Source organism: Diplotaxodon limnothrissa, linkage group LG3, assembly GCF_057381915.1.
Source record: "Diplotaxodon limnothrissa isolate DT_005_m linkage group LG3, D_limnothrissa_male_GT1.1, whole genome shotgun sequence".
Lineage (NCBI taxonomy): Eukaryota > Metazoa > Chordata > Actinopteri > Cichliformes > Cichlidae > Diplotaxodon > Diplotaxodon limnothrissa.
Window position 1 is genome coordinate 45682743 of NC_140598.1, and position 19790 is coordinate 45702532.

General features: G+C 41.9%; 1 protein-coding gene across 1 annotated transcript in view; it reads right to left on the minus strand.

Moving 5' to 3' along the window:
* Window positions 1–11761: 11761 nt before the first annotated feature.
* arhgef40 (Rho guanine nucleotide exchange factor (GEF) 40) overlaps window positions 11762–19790 on the minus strand; it is a 45694-nt gene continuing 37665 nt past the window's right edge. The window contains exons 23-27 of the mRNA XM_085350710.1: window positions 19454–19634; window positions 17421–17531; window positions 14493–14602; window positions 11965–12008; window positions 11762–11787 (exon numbers count right to left, since the gene is read on the minus strand). Of these exons, the coding sequence (XP_085206836.1) occupies window positions 11982–12008; window positions 14493–14602; window positions 17421–17531; window positions 19454–19634 (429 nt within the window). The 3' untranslated portion in view covers window positions 11762–11787; window positions 11965–11981. The remainder of the gene's footprint in view (window positions 11788–11964; window positions 12009–14492; window positions 14603–17420; window positions 17532–19453; window positions 19635–19790) is intronic.

Genomic DNA, 19790 nt, shown 5'->3' on the forward strand with positions numbered 1-19790 from the left:
GGCAGAGTTTCATTTCTAGAAAATGTAACAACAACATCAAAGGAAAAATAACAAGTCTGAGTCATTCTTTCTCTGTCTTTGAATGTTCTCCACATCTCCTAGCCAATGCACACTACTGTGTATTGCTGTACCCACTCTAATAGCTAAGCCGCAGCAGGTGCACCATGTCCACACCATGTACCAGCATCAATAGAGTTTGCATGAATAAGTCTCTGGAACACCCCATTTGTTTTGTCATAGACAGAAAGGAGTTTAGGAGTTTCTAATCATAGATCGCCTCTCCACCAAGTCACGCCAACTCCAGGCACGGTTTACATACACACATCAAAAGCACTGATGGCATGATAATTTGGGACCTTTAATGATTTATTTGAATTCTTTCCACTGTGAAATACGTGAACACATTTGAGTTCATTTCAGATTTTTTGGGATCTAATCAAGATAGGCTCAAATAAATGTCTGTTAGCAATATACACCTTTTGGCATGAGTCTAGCTCAGCGGTCCCCAACCTCCGTGAGTCGTTTGGTACCGGGCCGCGAGAGTTGAGGCTCAGGTGTGAAATGTATGGTTTTCAGGGTTTTTATCGGTTTTCAGCGTTATTTTGTTATCGTTTTTATTGTTAACTTGGTTTTCCTTGGTCTTTTCACGTGTGTTATGAATAAATCTTCTTTTTTTCGGTACAGGTACTAGTTTTATTTTGTTGTATTTATCCGCGACACCTTAAAGGCCGGTCCGTGAAAATATTGTTGGGCATAAACCGGTCCGTGGTGCAAAAAAAGTTGGGGACCGCTGGTCTAGCTGACTTCTTTCATGGCAGAAATGGTAGATTTTAAAATGGTTTGTTTCCTGGGACGGACCCAGTCTTTAGGTTTTAGTCCACACATTTTCAGCAGGGTTGACATCTAAGCTTTGGGAAGGCCATTCCAGAAGCTTTAATGTGTATTTGCACACGATATCCAAGTTTCAGACATCTAGCTGTTGATTCGAGGTGAATTTGAATAATTTGAAGGTAGTCCTCCTTCTTCATCATTCCATGCAATGTACCAGAACAACTGGCAGCAAAACATCCCCCAAGCATGATGCCGCCACCACCATGCTTGGCAGCTGGTACAGCGTTTATAAGTTTTACAGTCTCACCTCTACTCCTCCATCCTTTCGTCATTGTAGCCAGTTAATGCAGTCTTTGTCTCGTTTGATCATAAAATGTTTCTCCAGAAGGCCAATTTAAGTTGAGTTTGAAGCTGTTGATTTTGGAGCAGGTGCTTCTTTCTTGGTCAGCACCCCGCTCCTTGGGTCTTCTTCTACACCTTGGCAACATGGTCACACATCAGAATAACTTGTACTTACAAACAGTCATTTGAACTGATAATCTTGGAATCTGCAGTTGTTAAGAAATGGCTCAAAGAGAGCTTCCAGACTCATGTAAATCTACAGTTCTTCTACCTAGATCTTCACTGGATTCCTTCGACTTTCCCATTATTCTAAGTATTGGTCAGTGCAAAGAATGCTATCAAACAAATCTGTTTTATCCTGCAAGGAGAAACTACCAGTTGAAGTAAATCATGATCACTAACAAGAAGTTAACATCCCTTGGCCTAGTCAGGTTAAAAGAGATTCTAGAGCATTCAGAACCCCTTAGTAAAAGATTTCAGTGAGTTTTCAGACTTTTGACCCTGTGTATATTACAGAAAATCCCAAATTAATACAAACTTGTGTACTCAGTTCTTTAGATTAAAGATATGTCCTGTATAATAATTCCCGGTGTTGTTGTCTGTGAGGTCTTAAGGGAACAGTGACATTGACACTGAGCTTATGGTAGCTACATTAGCAACAAGAGCATTTTGTGTGATTTTGACCTTGACTTTCATATCCGCCATCACACAAAATTTAAACACGATATCCTGAAAACAGTGGATTCCAGACTACTGACAAGCAAAAGCCTTTTTCATTAGTACCTAGTCAAATCGACTTGCCACAGTTTTGAGGGTTTTCCATTAGGCCATAGTACTCCGTACCAGGTACTAAAATAGTACCTGCTCGACCGTGGTTCCAAGTGATCCAAGCAGGTAGTAAAAAATGACGTCGTCAGACTCCATGCCACCGATTGCCTGGTCAGTGGCGTCACTCGATGAGCCATGCGAGCGCCCCATTCACGAAAATCAAAACTGTCATTTTTGAAACTAGACAACAAGGGAAATGGCTATAAAAATCAACCCCCTGGTCCCAGAGTCAACGAAAAGCCACAGACCAAGCAGCAGACATGCCTTCACTTTGACATTCACCTTTGTCACACGCTTGGCCGTGTTGCTATGACGATGACCAAGCACATTAGGTGGTACTCTATTGTAATGGAAAACCAGTCGATCCGAGTCGAGTTGTGGTGAATCGCTCTTAGTAGGTACTAATGGAAAAGGGGCTAAACAGAACCGATTACATACTAGAATAAATAACTCAAGACAAAGAAGTGGTTAAACACAACAAAAGAAACTCACACAGATTTATTTAATTAGGTTTTTTATTTACTTCAGCCTACAACACTGACCTTTATGACTTTGTAGGAGTGTAGGGTCACCACTGGAGACACAGAAAGCTGTTTTGTGAGCTCTTTAAAGCTCAATTTCTATCATTTAATCATTAGTTATTATTAATCTCTGGCTCTCTTCCACAGCGTGTCTTTGTCCTGTTTTTGACCCCTCATCCCCAACCGGTTGCAGCAGATGGCTGCTCCACCCAGAGGCTGCTTCTGCCTGAGGTTTCTTCCTGTTAAAAGGAAGTTTTTCCTTCACACTGTCGCCAAAACGCTTGCTCAGTCATGTGGTTGCTGTAGTTTTCTCTGTATAATAGAATCTGGAGGCAACCGTTGCTGTGATTTGGTGCTATATAAATAAAATAGACTTGAATATCAAAAAGGTAATTGTTTGGATCCCTTTGAAACATTTAAAGAACGAGCACAACTATGCACAGCTTTTCATTTTGTCCAACAGAATCAAGGCTGATGATCTCTTGATGTACGCTGATACAGAGCAAGCGGGTTTTATTCAAGCTTCATTTAAACCCACAGTCCTCAAAGTGCAGCAGGCCAGCGGTGGCCTCTGTTAACAATTCATGCAGCCCCCTAACAACTCCAAAAGAATGCCCTTCTGTACATTTCATTCATCCGGTGCTGCTACATTATGTCACACTGCAAAGTAGTTGCACTGACTGTGACCAAAGGAGCTTTCTCTTTAGGTTTTAACTTTTCTCTGTCTTAAACCTACTTAACATTATCAAATAAAGCTGGGTTACTAAGCAGAAAAAATACAAACACTGAATATTTGCACACGTTTAAAAACCCCTGATTTAAAGCATGGTGCTGCCATTCCACTGAGACTGAAATAGTAAGTGCTGCTAGCTGGCACACAACCTCCAAAATAAGCCAGAAAGACAGGCATTTTTGGCATTCTGTTCCCTTATAAAGTTAGGTTGTACACATACAGCAGCTACACCTTCACAACCTACAACCAACCACCACGAACAACCACATGAATTTAAACCCTTGAGACTGTTTATTCATAACTTTGAAACCCTTGTGTTTCAGTCTTTGAATATAAAGAAACAGCAGTTAAAGATGATTTACAGCTCATCATCTGCTGAACAAAGCACGTCTCCTACTTCACAGGACGACATATGCAGTGTATCTTTACTGGAGGTTTCCGGTCTAAACATCACAGCACTGTAAGCTGCATTCGGTTTCCATTCTTGTGATGTCACCAAATCCTGTTTGTGTTGAACTGAACTGAAGCAAAGAGAAACTTTTTCCCCTTCAGCAGATAAATGTGTCATACTGTGCACAAAGCTCGACATCATTCCACACAGTCAAACATCAAAGGGAAGCAACAAAAAAGCAAGACATCATTTGGAATCGAGGGGACTTTAAAAGTAAGACCGCTTCTTTGTTTCTTGGTGGGTTTATCACAAATGGCCGGTTTTAAATTAGTTGCAGTCTCTGGAATCTATGCTTATATATATGTATATATTCATTACACTTTCAGCCACTGTATGCCATCAGTTTTAGAGCTATATCAACTTGCACTGAAAGTAAGATCCTATTATTGCTTGGCTGGAAATAAGAAGTTATTTGACAGGTCTTGATTTAGCTCAAATATTTTCAGGAGATCTTTGCCCTCAGCTTTATCTGCTCCGGCTGGGTCTGCATTTTAAGCTCCCAAATGCTGAGTTAAACACAGACTTTGTTTTTTGTTTTCTTTCTGCAGTGTGCTCTCATGTTCACTTGCAAGCTGCACCGTGGCTTAGAGAGTGAACAGTTAAAGGGCAAATGACAACAACAACAACAACAAATAAGCCAGTCAAATCTACAGTATGTGGGCCAGGGTGCATGCGGAGTGACAAAGCCCACGCGCCTCATCCGCGAGCTCTCAAAGAGAGTTCCAGAGTGAAATTCAAAATATATGACATTAACAAAAAAGCCGCTTTGGGAAGTATTTCTCTTTACATTTCAGGTGCGTTCATATTCTTTCTTTTCAGCAAACAAGAGCTGTAGTATAAAAAGCGTTTAGGCGTAACCTCTGTTCCTACTTTTCCGCATGACGTGCAGAAGAAATCACAAGTGTGAATGTTTCTCAGCTCCAGTCCTTGGTTTTAACATTTTAAACGTGTTGTGCTCTGAAGGTAAATGTTGGCTGGGAAATTCAAATGTCTTTGCTGACGCAGAACATATCTCCTGGATCAGCCATTGTAAGCCCGCTATTGTGTATCTGAGAGTGACTGACTAAAGTCTGTGGCATATGTGCCGTGCATGCCTGCCTCAGTGTGTGCACATAGTAAATCACTTTGTGTATACGAGCGTGTGCATGAGCATGTTTTGCACGTCAGCAGGTTATATATGTGTATACAAGTGCATATAAGCTCCGTCTGCTGATGTCCCCACAACTGTACTCCGTGCATTTTGGCCTTGCGCGTGCATGTATGCATGTGTGTGTATGAGTGTGTGCTCGTCTCCCCCTTTTTTCTCTGTTTGTGTTTGTGTGTGTGTATGCACACTACATATGTGTATGTGTTTGCGGCTGCCACAATGGCATCATCACCCGCCCCTGACGCTTTGATTGTTTTCTCCGCCGCAGCAGAAATACACCAATTAATATGCAGAGAGTGAGTGAGACAGAGATGCACACACACACACACACACACACACACACACACACACACACACACACACACATACAAAAACAAAACAAAACCAAAAAAAAGAGAAACAGCCGTAGGGAGGGAGATGAGGAGGGAGGTGCAATGGAAAGAAGAGTGAGGAGGGGAGGTGGGGGGTGGGCAGAAGAGATGGCACAGAGAAGGAGAGAGAGGTAAAGAATAGGGGAGATGAAATGAAAGATGAGGAAAGTATATGTGTGTGTGTGAGAGAGAGAGGGAAAGGGAGAGAAACAGAGAGCAAAAGGGGGAGAGAGATGGAGCGAGATAAGGTGGCGAGGGTGGAGGGGATGATGGGGAGGGGGCGCATAGATGGTGGGGATGAAATCTGATAGATGTTTGAGTAAAAACAAGAGAAGGAGAGAAAGAGAAAAGAGTGAGGGATGGGGCTGAGGTGATGGAGGAGGAGGGGATCAATATGTACATATTCAGTGAGATATGTTGGCAAATCAATTGAAAGGAGGGGAGGAGGAATTGATCTGGGGGCTGGTGGAGGAGGAGGAGGTAGAGGTGGGAGAAGGGTGGCGGGGGGGGGGGGGGGGGGGGGGGTGGGGGGGGTCACAAGGAGGAAGGGAGGGAGGGAGAGAAGGAGGTGATGGAGGAGGAGTGCAGAGGTGGAGTGATATGTGGCTACGGCTGCTGTCCTTTTTGTCGCAGTGTCAGGGTATTGATACTGTAATACACCCCCCCACTTCACCCCAACACACACACACACCATCTCACCCCCCATCACAATGCTGCCGTGACAACGTCTGTCGCGGCGACGCCTACTGGCACAATGCAGCCACAATACTGAGGGCACTGAAGCATCTCTCACACACACACACACTCAGAGAGAGAGCAGAGCAGGCCACAGAGAAAGAGAAAAAAAGGAGGGAGGGAATAAAAAGAAAAAAGGGGGGGAGGGAGGGGTGAGATATAAGGAGGGAGAGGAGGAGATTAAGAGGGAGGAAGATGGGTGGATAAAAAAGGAGAGAGAAAAGGATGGAGATGGAGAGGAAAAGGGGGTGGGGGTGTGGATTGATGGAGAGACAGGAGCGAAGGGAGGGACGGAAGGAATGAAGGAGGGAGGTGGAGGAGCGATATGGTGGGATAATATTACATGTGTAAAATGCCGGAGGGTGTGTGCCCATAGAAACATGTTTAATGGCTTTTATGATTGCGGGGAAGGTTGTGTGAGGTGTGTGTTTTTTTGGCAGAGTGATGTATGCGGCGTACGGGTGCGAACAACAAAGTGTTTTGTGACAAATGTGTGACGATGCCCACGTGTTTGCATGGACAGTGCACTGCGTACCTGTGTCTAGACGGCGTGGGTAAACACAACGCACAAAAGCCCGCACACGCATATGCGGTTGTTGTTTTAGGATTTTAGGGCAATTTGTATCAATTTTAGACCTCTTGCATCCTAAGTGCCTAAATGTTTCAGCAACAGTTGAAAAAAGAAAAGAAAAAAGAAGCGTAATCTGTGAGACCAACTGGAAACATTTTCCAAAAAAACGGCACATTTGTCCTCTTTAGTTGGCACGAATGCAACATGTTGTTGACTGTCGTGACATGTTTTGCCCATTTTGGACATGGTTTTCTGAAGAAGTGAGGGTGAGAAAGGTTGAATTTCATGAGAAAATCCTAACAATAACAAAACCAAAACTGGCCGTTACACCTGAAATCATTTGTCAGGTTTTAAAGTTTCCTCCTCTGTGCTTGAAATCACTGGTGTCGAACTTCTACTCAGAGCAGAAAAATCAAAAGAAATAATTTATTTTTTAAAGAAAGAAAAAAAACTGACTGCTTTGACCTCCCTTTGCCAAAATGTCTGCGCTGGCATATTACTGTATCTGCCCCCCCCTCAACATGCACTCTCATTTACAAAAGAAACGCTTGGCTGGCTGCCTATAAGTCAGTTTATCCGCGTGAGATGACCAACGTCCTTTTTTTCCCCCCCTAACACTATCTCATACAGTGTGTGTGTGTGTATGATCTATAGTCCCCCCACCCTTCTCCTACTTCCATCACCCTCTCCCCTCCTCCCTCCCTCACCCTAACCCTTCTTAATATGATGTAAAAAGCTAATCGCATGCAAATGTCTGTTGTCCCGGTAACCGGGCCTGAAAAATCCCTTTGATGTTTCCCCCGACTCATTCTCTTCACGTTCTCTTTGTTCGCCACAGTCTCGCTGCTTTGTCAACATCCCCCCTTTTACCCCGCTCACTCTCTCTCCTTCATCCTTCCTGCAGCTCTCTCGGCCCTCGCTCTTGGTTCTCTACATTAGGAAAGAAAGAAGAAGAAGAAGGAGGAGGAGGAAAAAAGTTCTAACTCTACTTTGTGTCTCCCTCTTTCTATAAGCCCCCCTTTTCTATTCTTCCACTTCTTTTTTTCCCTCCCCCTGCCTGGTTACCCCCCCACCCACCCGCTCTCGTGCTCCTGCTCTCCCCTTGACTGTGCCTCTCTGTCTGTCTGCCCCTTCGCCCTCGCTCATTTCCCATCATTCCCACCTACTGTCTCCTGTCCTTCTCTTCTGTCGATCCCTTTCTCTCGCTCTCTCAGTTCTGCCCCTTCCTGTCCCCCCCTCCTGCTCCTCCTTCTTCTTTACCCAGCCTTTATCTCTCATTCCTCTCTCTGTGTCCCTCACATGCACAGATGGACACACACTCATGCTCTCAAAGTGCACTCCCCTCCTTTCGAGAATTTGATCCCTGGAACTATTTGATATGGCGCTGCACTGTAGTTATCTAATCATTCGGGGTTTTGTGAGGCAGCAGCACAGCTGGCTTCCACAGGAGACCCCGGCACTCATTACTGCAAGTTTTTTTGGTTTTTTTTGGAGGGGGGTTACAAGGTTACAGGCCTCATTTTGAGGTTTACACCCTGCTGCAAAAGGTTCAAGCGCAACAAACCACCCACCCACCCAGCTCTTCAGATCCCCCTCTGTTGAGGCTGGGAACTTTAATTCAGTTTTATTTAAAAAAAAAAAAAAAATCAAGTACGTACAACATGCATGTCAAACAATCCACATTGCTTCCAAAAAATGTAAACATCAGGCAAAGTGTTTCATACAAAAAAATAAAAAATAAAGAGAGAAGTTTCTATACATTAATACTGCCTTACAAAGTGCCATACAAAAGTGAGAGATTCTGCATATGACAATTTATGCTGCAGTAGGAATGAAAGATGGTGTTCATTACATTGCTTCCAATATAATGCAATGTACCAAACAGCTAAAGGCTATGAAGTTTACAGACTTCTCCGAGCCAACAAATTACATATTGATTCAGAAACGGCTCAATAGCCATTTGCAATTTGTGAATTTGGATGCAGATATGAAACGTGCTAAATCTGATAACAGCGAAAAACCGCTGCTGCTGCTGCTGTCTGCAGACATGAGCTTGACCTCCTGTTGCTGCCGGCATTCGCTACCTGCCGGTCTCATATTGTACCTTAAGCATGGTATTGTCTGATACACATGCTACTCAATCAAAGCGGCGAGTGCATGTTTATTGCTTTTACTGCCTGAATGCTTGCCGTCATGAAATATGAATAACACAGTGAAATGCTGAAACCTTTCGGGGCCGTGTCATGAGATAAAATGGTATGTTTTGTGTATCTTGTGCATCTTTTTGCACATTTCCTTATAATTCATTTCAACTTCAGAGAATGAGGACATAACTTTTTGTGTATGGGCCCACCAACAACAAGTCTCCACAGAGTAGTACAGGAAGTGCAAGCTTGTCTAATCTTTTTCTTCTGTTAGTGTTGAGGTTTGATATCTCAAAGAAAAATGTGACATTCTAGAGAAAAAACAACAACTGTTTTGTTCATGGTATAAGTTAGATAAGAAAATTGACTTGAATCTCAATATTAAATATTAGGGATTTATGCAACTAGTCGACTAGACATAGCTGCCCTTTGACACTAACCTGATAGCTGAATCCTTCTGTGTCCAACTTTTAGGAAGCAAATGATCAATGCAAAATCACATTAAGATTTGATCCACTCTCTGTGACATCACAGAGGCCCGAGTAGTCAAAACTGTCTCAAACAGTGTTTATTGGCAGTCTGAAGCCTAAACCTTTGTGCCATGCATGTACTGTGACCCCATTATTTGGCCACTGGTATTTGAACGCCTGCCTGGAAAAAACAAGGCTACTGTTGCTAGCACCGCTTGGATTAGCTAAACTCTGCAAACTTATCTGACGTTGTGTGCGTTTGCAATATTATATACAGCGCACATTTCAGCAACATTTAAGACATGGTTTGATTAACGAGGAACATGATTAAGTATTTATTGTATCTCCTAAGATGTAAATGAAATATTTGTTTGGCTAATGTTTAGCATGAAACTTTAAAGTAAAGAGTTTTAAATTATTTCTGAGGTTTTCTGTCTTTTATGCTAGTCGACTAGTTTCTATTTTCTTTCATTTAAAGAACTTGTAAAGTAGTTGCCTGGAAGATTCCTACTGAATACAAACTAGCAGTAGGTTAGCGGACATTAGCCTAAGCCTGCTGACAAAACTATGCTAGCTACTTTGTTTCCAATCTTTATGCTAAAGTAATCACCTGACAGTCATTATCAGTAAGTGTTATAAGACAAAATCAAATAAAGCAATATTTTTTTTATCATATTTTAACAGCATTAGCAAGAAAAAACACCATGTCTTCTTTAAAACTTCCACATTCCCCCTCAGAAGTATATGAAAACCATGATTTTGGAACTATGACTTCCAGATTTAAGAATTCTTTAGAAAAATGCATGAACGTATATTTAAAAAAAAAAAAAAAAAAAGCTTTAGCTGCACTGTCAGCATTTTAGGTATCTGTATTGAGTCTAGCTTTCCTTCCATTTCTCATTTCTGTATACAGACAACATACCTTTAAAATTCAGGATAACGAAATCAGGGTCATACCATGTTCCCAGAGTCCTTTGTTCCCCAGCTTATAATAGGATCCCAAATTCGCTTAATATGATGTGGGTCTAACCCAAACACAACAGGAGGATTGATGTGCGTTAAAAGAGTATAGAATTGCCAAACATAGGACCCTGGGAACATAAATACAGTTCTGAGGAATCCCATGTCAACCAATCTGAACTAGACTTTCCAAACTGTAATTTTCTACCGGGGGGGGGGAGAGAAACATGAAAATAATAGTTTTGGGATATTTTAGGAAAATGTCTTCCTTTAAGCAAGAAGCTAAGAGATTAGATTTAATTAATTCTCTGAAAAGAATTAGATGTAGTTCATGTCTTCTAGCCACAAGAATAAAAGCAGTAAAACCACAAATTAGCACAACAAACAGACCCACCTTTCTCCATTTTATGGAGACAGCATTCCAATGAGGAATGCCCGTACTAAATGTACAGAAATCATCATTGCACAGTCACCCATTTTATACCTTTGGCATATAGAATATGGCATTTTACACAGCAATGTTCTTCAGTACTCCGAAGAACATTTTTAAGGCACCAATATGTTGCTGATGTAAGTTACACTTTAAAGAAGACTAAATACCATTTTGCCTTTAAATTGTGGCCACTGTTAATAAAGAAAAACAACACGTTAGCTTAAATGAAACACTCTAACACAATGTATAACAGTCTGATATGATGCTGTAAATCCTTCCTGGTCTTCATCAAGGCAAAGCTCACGGCATGCGTTTCAAATGTAACCTTGCCTGTCGTTGATGTGGTCACTGTACCAGGCTCGAAACTGGTCACAGTGAGTGTGCGGGCATGAGAATGTGAACAGTGCTCCACTGTCTTGTAACAATAAGAGTGACTGCATGTGTTGAGGGACATTGTGTGTTGTGTGTGTGAATGTGAGCGTGTGTATATGCTCACACCACCCTTGCTTAATTTACATAGATGCAATCGCACCTAGGCTATGCCACGCATTTTTACACAGGTAGGGAAAACGAAAAAAAGCGTACAGTACTCCATTCTGCGTTATGAAAATGATAAAGAACATAACACATTCTAAATCTGCAATCCAACGGTGGATTTACGCCCTGCATATTACTTCCCGTTTATTATCAGATGCTGGAGCATGTGATGCGTACAGTCAGCCAGCCGAGGCAGTCAGTGGTTCAGACCAAGTGGTTTGGCCTAGTGGGGAGTCGTGGGGCAGACAATGGCCGCACTGTGTGGCTGAAGTGCCTTTGGTGTCAATGACTCTGCCAGCAACTGAGACTGGCAGATCCAAAATGGCGGAGCGCAGAGAGTCCCGCTGGTGCTTGTCATGATTTAAACAGGACAGTTTTGATCCTTTTTGGATGCAGATTTTCTTTGGTGGGGGGTCATATCAGAGCTGGGAGGTTTTAAAAGTGGAGAAAAGCAGTGCTGTGCTGCGCCGCTTAATCTGCTGGCACTTTATTTATTTTAAAGAGACGGACGGGGAAAGGGGAAGGAGAGAAAGCATGTGGGAGAAGTTCAAAAGGGTGATGGGGGGGGGGGGGGGGGGGGGGGGGGATGAGGAGGGCTCTCTCTCTCTCTCATTTTGTCTTCTTCCTCTTCAAAGTCCAGTTTGGCTCGCCCAGAGGTGGAACTGAGATGTTTAAAAACTTCAAAAAAACAAAAAAAATCTGAGGTCCAGTTTCTGGTTGAAGCGACAGAAAGAGAAGAAAATATTAATAGTGACACATGCAGAAATCCCCAGAATAAAGAATGACTAAAATAAATGCGATCAGCGTGGGAATGCAGCGACATGAGCAGCGCATGTAAAGTGGCAGAGTGCAGAAAAAAAAGAAACGTGTGATAAACAGAGTAAACTTACGCTTATTGAGATGACAGTCACACAGCTGTAGAGGGAGACTGGCTCTGAGGAGGAAGAAACAGTCGCATTTTTACATTCGGCGCTTAAGTGTGCGTACACACCAAAAATGTGCGTGCACCCGTGCGCAAGCGGCAAATCCTCCCTCTGTTGTCGAATATGTGCATATCGCTGTCTGCGTGTTTGCCCTATCTGTTTGGGCTGCGTGTGTCCGTCTGTCTGTCAATCTGTTCCCAGCGCTGTCTGTTTGCTAATCTGTCATATTCTGTTTGCTAGATAAGGAGATTGTGAGAATGTGTGTGTGTTTGTGTGTGTGCACACTGAGCAAATTCATTTAAACTCTACCATGGCGATGGCAGGCAGGTATTGCTGTTTGCTTACAGCCAGATTCATGCAGTGTTTTCACTTTACAAACATACAGAAATGCTTTGACTGGTTTAAAGGATGCCTTTTTAACACAGATCAGCTCAGTGTGAATGAATGACTTTCTTCACCATATCACCACTATGTTACATACAAATGATTCAAAGTACATAGTGCTGTGCAAAAGTCTTGAACCATGAAATAAGTGCGATGATTTACTGAAACGTGTAATCGTGCATGGAAATGCAGCATGTAAGGGTTTATGGAATCTAATGAGCTTGAAAGCCAAAATTTGGTACGACCACCTTTAGTCTTTAGCACAGTCTGAGCACTCTTAGGCAGCTTTCTTGTCGTTTCTTTAAGTAGTCTTCAGGAATAGTTCTGCAGACATTCAAAGGTTTTATTCAGATGTTGGCTGTGTTTCGTTTCATTCTCGGTCAGTCTTTAATCCCACACTGCTTCTGTAATGTTGAGGTCTGGGCTCTGTCATGGCTGGTAGAAAAATACACAGTGATGCACTATCGAGGTATTGGAAGTGTGTTTGGGATCACTGTCATGCTGAAAAGTGAAGCTGTTGCCAGTCAGATGTTGTTCAGATGACATTGCATGGCAGATCAAAATCTGATGGAATTATAAACACAGGAAAGTACCATCTATTTTGTCACCACTCGCTGGAATGTGGCCTCAAGCCACGATCGAGCGTCCCCCTCATACATTTACACAAGAACTGGACTGGAAATCAGTCCAGTTCTTGTGTAATTTGACATTTCTGTGAGGCTTCATTGAGCCCATCTCTCAGGTGCTGTGTCAGGTCTTTAGTGCACATGACTCTCAAATAACTTTACTATTCATCTATTATAGATAGTTTATAGGTCTTTTTGTCTTTCATCCTCGACTTGTCCAGTTACTTCAAATTTCTAAGCACATGCTGCACAAAAACAAGCTGAGATATGTCAGGGTTTCAGCTAATAGCTCTGTGGGAATCACCTTGTTGGTGAAAAGATTTTATATCCCTGGCATTTTTCATAGATTTGACTAAAGAAATTGGAATTTTTGTTTGTAACAGGCCACCAGTAAAAGGTCCCAAAAGATTTAAAATTGGCTCATTGCTTATTTATCTGTTATGTGTAGACACAAAACGGATCAGGTGCCTTTTTTTTTTTTTTTAAACGCTCGAATAAGTTATAGGTCAGTGTCCGGCTTCAAGATCACTTTAAAAGTTACAAGATAAGCGAGAAAATGGGAAGTAAAGTAAAGAGATGAAAGGTGGCTTAAGATTGTTGCAAAATCAATGTTTGTAGACTAATGTTTTAAAGCACTTAGAAAACATAAAAAAAAAAACAAAAGCAGGTGTCACAAGCAAAGAGTAGTTTAGTGACCTGTCAATCACAAGAAGCCATACTCTGGTTTATCATCTTATAATCTAGAACTAATTTAGATAGTGAACATCATGGTTTATTAAATAAGACGGGAAACTAGCCATTCAGGCCACAAACCCATCAGAATAATGTTGACATAAGGTCATAAAACAAATGACAAGATGGGTCATTTTCTCATGTTCTTCCACAGTCAGAGTTATTTCAGCTACCAGGAGTCGTCCATGCTTACCATTAGAAAGAAGGCAAATCTGCTGGCTATGTTCATCTTTTAAATACAGTCTCTTCTTCTATAGTGTCCTTTAAACACACCTCTTTGCTCTTCGCTAAATAATTTTAAAAAATGCTTAGAAATAAAAATGTTTGCTCTGGAGTAATTTGTATGTCTTCAGCCGGCAGTAGCCCACAGATTAAAGGAAATAAGGCAAAGAGAAACAGAACTCTGTGGGCGTTCATGGCTAACATCTTGATACTAATGACAAAGTCATGTTTGTAGGAGTTTAGAAGGGTTGCCTACAACCATATTTAGCTCTGCAAACTAAAGCCTGGGCTTTTAAAAAGGGACTTTTTCAGCAAAGCTCCCCTTCCTAAAAGGTTCTAGAAAACCTAAGAAGATCAAAAAAGACGCTTTCGTTTCCAGCGAGCAGAAAAGCACATTTCTCACTTCACGTCTATATTAAAACACTGGTGAAGTGTTGAGTAATTACAGGATATAAAAATAGCTTTTATTCACCTCGGCGATCACATGTTATCTTTTGGGCTTGTTACACGTGTATACTTTTTTTAGCCCACCTGTGAGCAGCTTGTTGATCCAGAGCTTCTCCTGGGGTCCCTCCCAGACGCTGGAGATCCCCCCTCCTTCTGACTCCCGACAGAAGAAGTGTCTGAACAGCTACTGTGGACTGAAGGGGACAGGCAGAGAGAGTGGGGCTGTGTGACAGAGGTCTGTGCCAGACACAGTTAAAACAATCACATTTTGCCGGTGGAGGCACAAATAATAACGCCTTCCTGCGTTTTGAGTAAAATGCACATGCATGGAACAGCTGCGTTTTTAACCTTGTGCACGTTCGCGGTTTAACGGCGCTCGTGTTATAACACTTTCCTGAAAGGAAAAAAGAGATGGAGCGCACGAACGCCAGAAACAAAGAGAGAGGAGTCAGAGTGAGATGGCATTTTTCCCATCCTGTTCAATGAATTTCTAACGCTGTGTTCTGTCCCACAGGACAATTCATGCATTGAAATTCTGAACTGCTGCACTCAATGAGACACCTGGTGAGCAGTATGGGCATTACACTGGGCCATGAATGAGAAATCACTTTGGCTCTGAGACAACAACGGCTGATGGAGGCTGAATGATGGCCCTGGAATCTAAAGGACTGTACTTTAGATTAGGTACTGTGATTTTATTTATTTTTTATTGTTTTATGGAACTATGTGCCTACACCCTTTTTGAAAAATGCAGTTTGACATGTGATACAATTACTAGTATCAGATTGCGTTGTTCATTCAGCAGCATGCTGTGAACCTGTTACTAACCACCCCATATGTATCCATTGTCTCTAAGGCTTTGTCCTCCATGCACTCGGGAGTCTCTAAATTTCTCTTACTGCTTAAACACTGAACAGCTTTTTTAAAGACCGATTAAAATCCACTGGAGTTCTTCCTCTGCTTGTGTTCTAACTCTCCGGCAAGTTTTCTGAAATTAAACCAGGTAACTTTTACACAGTCTTGCAGACCAATAAACACTCAATGTGGAGAGAGTTCATATTGGCCCTACAAGCAGGAAGATGGCACGCTGTCATAAAGGGATGGACATGGACAGCGACAATACTCAGGTGGGCTGTGGAGTATTAATGATGCTCAGTTGGTACCAAGAGGCTCAAAGTGTGGCGACAAATCATGCTCCACAGCGTTGAACCGTTGACATGCTTTCATGTTGTTTAAGCCAAACTCTGACCCTACCATCTGAATACAGAAACGGAGACTCGGACAGCAGGCAACATTTTTATAGTCTTCTGTTGTACAGACAGGAGTGGCACCTGGTGTGGTCTTCTACTGTTGTAGCCCATCTGCTTCAAGGTTTGATGTGTTTTGCATTCACAGATGCTCTTCTGCCTCTATTGTAATGAGTGTTTGTTTGTTTTTTGAGTTACTGCTGCCTTCCTATCAGCTCAAAGGAGTCTGGCCATTCTTCTCTGACCTTTGACATCAACAAAGAACTTTCACCCAGAGAACTGCTGCTCAATGTATATTCTCTCTTTTTTGGACCATTTTCTGTGAACCCTAGAGATGACTGTGTGGGAAAATCAGCAGTTTCTAAAACACTCAGAGCAGCCTGTGCGGCACCAACAACCATGCTATGTTCACAGTCACCTTTCTTTCTCATTCTCATGCTCATTTTGACCTTCAGCAGGTTGTCTTGACCACGTCTACTCGCCTAAATTGAGCTGCTACCATCTGATCAGCCGATTAGATATTTATGTGTAACTAAACAGTGTAGTACTTAATGAAATGTTCAGTGAGTATATATGATAATATCACAGTATTGCTGAAAACTGGATGTATTATTGTAGTGCTGATTAATTCGCAGGTAGTTTTAACTTGTTCTCAAAGTGGGATAGGATTACAAGGGGGCTCCTTTGGAAATAGTTCTTCCCTGTAAAGGATCCCTTCAATTAACAAAACAATATGCAGTTGTAGAAAAAGTACAATGACAAAATGTTTTTTATTAAATTCTTTACTTTTTAACACTCTAAGTGGAACTTTTACCTGAAGGAAAAACTGAATCTGGGACTTATATTATTATTTATAACTTGTTGTTTTGTTACTAGGCCTCAGCCGCACAATGACTTGAAATCCAGATCATTAAAGGATAATGTTGGAATTTTGCCCAGCTCAGTTAGTGATCAGGACAAATTGGCTACATGAACCTAGCCTAGCAGTTTCAATAACGCACCCATGCGAGCGCCAGGCTGCACATTTTGTTTATGGAAGTGAGACAGTTTGTATCACTGCTTTGAAAACAGTTTAAGGCAGACACACAGTAGCGAGGGCTGTGATGGGATTTGATCATGGCACAAGTAAAACGTGTTTCCACAGTTGAGCTTTTTGACTGCGCCGTATATTCTCCGCAGGCATGTCACAGCTCTTCAAAATTTCTCAGTGTGAGACAAATATCAAAAATTCATAGAGAAGCCCAGGGGTGCACGATTGGAAAGAAAAAAGAAAAAAAGAAAAAGAAAGAAAGAAAATAAGAACAAAATAAAATGTGTACCATATTATTACCTTGTCACATGGGGAGATACACCCAGGACCCGTTTTCTTTCCTATCTGTAATCTCAGGGCCACATCACTTGCAGCTCGGAGAGCAAATTCGAACAATCCAGTAATCCAATCTGGTCACATAAAACTGGGCGAATTCCCGAGGACACAGGTTGTACTGAAAAATGGTTTCAGCTTCCTTTATCTGCGAGCCGAGATGTGGAACAGCGCGCCTCAAACTAAGGAGTGCACCTAACTCAAACATAACATCCTCCGCCAGATCACATGCTCACTTTTTAACGCTCGAGATAAGCTTAGTTTCCACAACAACGATTTAACACAGCCGGGAAATCAAAACATGAGATCATATTACATTATCATTCCCAATTCTACATGCACCTTTTTTTGTTAAGTCCAAGGCGCCTCAACATCTACAGGTTTGTTCCTTTTTAAACTTACTTCTGTCGCTGAGACTGTAGATGGAGTCCAACTCTGAGCCTGGAGTTCCTGTTGCATCCAACAGAAGCCTACTGGAAACTCCCATGCACAGTGACTCCTTCAAACACAACTCTGTGAGAGCAAAGGCACAAAAATAACTTCATGTTTACCTCATATATTGCAAGCTCGTAGAATATTACCAGTTTTATTTTATTATTAGCTCAGAATATTGTGTTTGTTAGAACAATGCCATCTGAACAGAAGGTAACCACGCCTAAAAACGTGCCGAACAACTTATTCAGCGTGATACTGCAATCTAAGCCGATGGCAGGAAGCAATGCTGAGGCGCAAGGCTTCATGGATAAAGGAAGGTAGAACGCCTTCATTCACGGCCAACACTTCCTTGTTTTTTGGAAAAATCAAAACAACAAACTGGGCCAGAGGGGATATTTTTACATGATTTCTACTTAAACATCCGCCACCAGATAGCTTATACACATAACAAAGGTGATGACTCAGTCTGAAGGACTTTAACCAAGTGTCCAGAAAATGAAAGGAGATTGGAACAGTGTTATAGTCTGCTTATGATCTGACAACTTGGCACAATGTCCTGTTTAAGGATCCAAATCAATACAGGAGACCTAGAGATCAACAGTGCCGTTTGTCTTCAGAGCAGCAAACTATGTTTGAAGTTGGACAAAGATAACCAGAGTAAATGAAAAATGCAAGTTTTAATAATGATTTCGTTGATTAAGGAGAAAAAAGTTATCCAAACCTGTACGGCTATAAGTAAGTGCCCTCTAAACCTAATAACTGGTTGCTCCACCCTTGGTATCAAGAACTGCATTCAAGTCTTGGTGAACTGGCAGCGAGACTTTCACATCACTGTGGAGGAGCTTTGGCACCTCTTCTTTGCAGGATTGTTGTAATACAGATACATTGGAGGACTTTTGAGCATTAACGGGCAGTTTGAGATGCTTTGACATGACCTTAATCACTCCAAAAAAATTACTTGAGCTTAGATGGTCACACGTTCTTGTTCAGGATTTTCTGGTAGAGAGCAGAATTCATGGTTCCATCAGTTACAACAAGTCGTCCTGAAGCAGCAAAGCAGCCCCGACCATCACACTACCACCACCATGTCTGAGTGCTGGTATGATGGGATTTTTAGGAATTGCTGTGTTAGTTTTTTGCAAATGTAACGGGACTCAAGCCTTGAAAAAGTTCAAATTCTGTCTCATCAGAATATTTTCCCAACAGTTTTGGGAATCATCAAAATGTTTTCTGTGTTCTTCTTGGTCTGCTGTGGTTTTCTCCTTGAACTCTCCCATGGACGCCATTTTCATCCAGTCTCTTTCTTATTGTCGAATCAAGAACTCTGACCTTATCTGAGGCAAGTGAAGCCTGTAGTTCTTTAATGTTCTTCTGGGGTTGTTTGTGACCTCCTGGATGAGTTTTTGATGTGATGTTGGAGTTACTTTGCTATACCATTTGTGAATAATGGCTCATATCGTGGTTCATAGAGTTCCAAAACCTTAAAAATGCTTTGTACCAGTTTCCAGACGGACATAATCAATGACTTTGTTTATCAGCCGTATCTTTTCGATCAGGACATGACGTGTTGCTTTTTGAGACCTTTTAGCCTGCTTCACTTCTATTGAAGTCATTTCTCGATTCATCAGGCCTGGCTGTGGTTTTTGAAACTGAACTCAGCTTTCTAAGAAATGTGATTAAATACAGTTAATTCAAGACTTAACAAAGGAGGGCAATTATTTTTGCACAACAGGGCCAAGATGGATTTTGACAGCTTTTGCCTCCCTTAAGAAATAAAATCATCATTCAAAAAATACATATTACATCTACTCAGCTTATCTTTGTTGATTATTAAAAACTGTTTGATGATCTGAAACGGTGCAAAACAGCAAACAAAAAAAATGAAAATTAGGAAAAAGGAAAATGTTTTCAGTTTTTGTAACAGCACTGTTAAAATATACATTGCTCCTAAGCTGCTGAAGGAATACTGAGCTGTTGCTTATCGAGTTAAAGGTCTTTACCTGTATTGTTGATGGCATGTGTCCACAGCAGATGGGCTATGTCGTGAGTCCAGGCCTCTCGGTCTTCCCTGTCGCGCGCTTGCAGGGTGATGCAGTCTCTGGTCCTCGGGGCCTGTCGGACCCACACCTCGAACTTCACTCCCTCCTCACCGACGCTCTGAGTCAGACCCATCTCATTCGTCTGCATGGAGAAGTGTTAAAATCACACACAAACTCTATGACAGGAAGTCTGCTTCTGACACAATCCCACTGCTGGAAATGCTTCATGTGGTTTAGGTGAGGGGAAAGGCAGGACACATGACTGGGAATTCACCAGAGATTTGCCTGCTCTATTTTC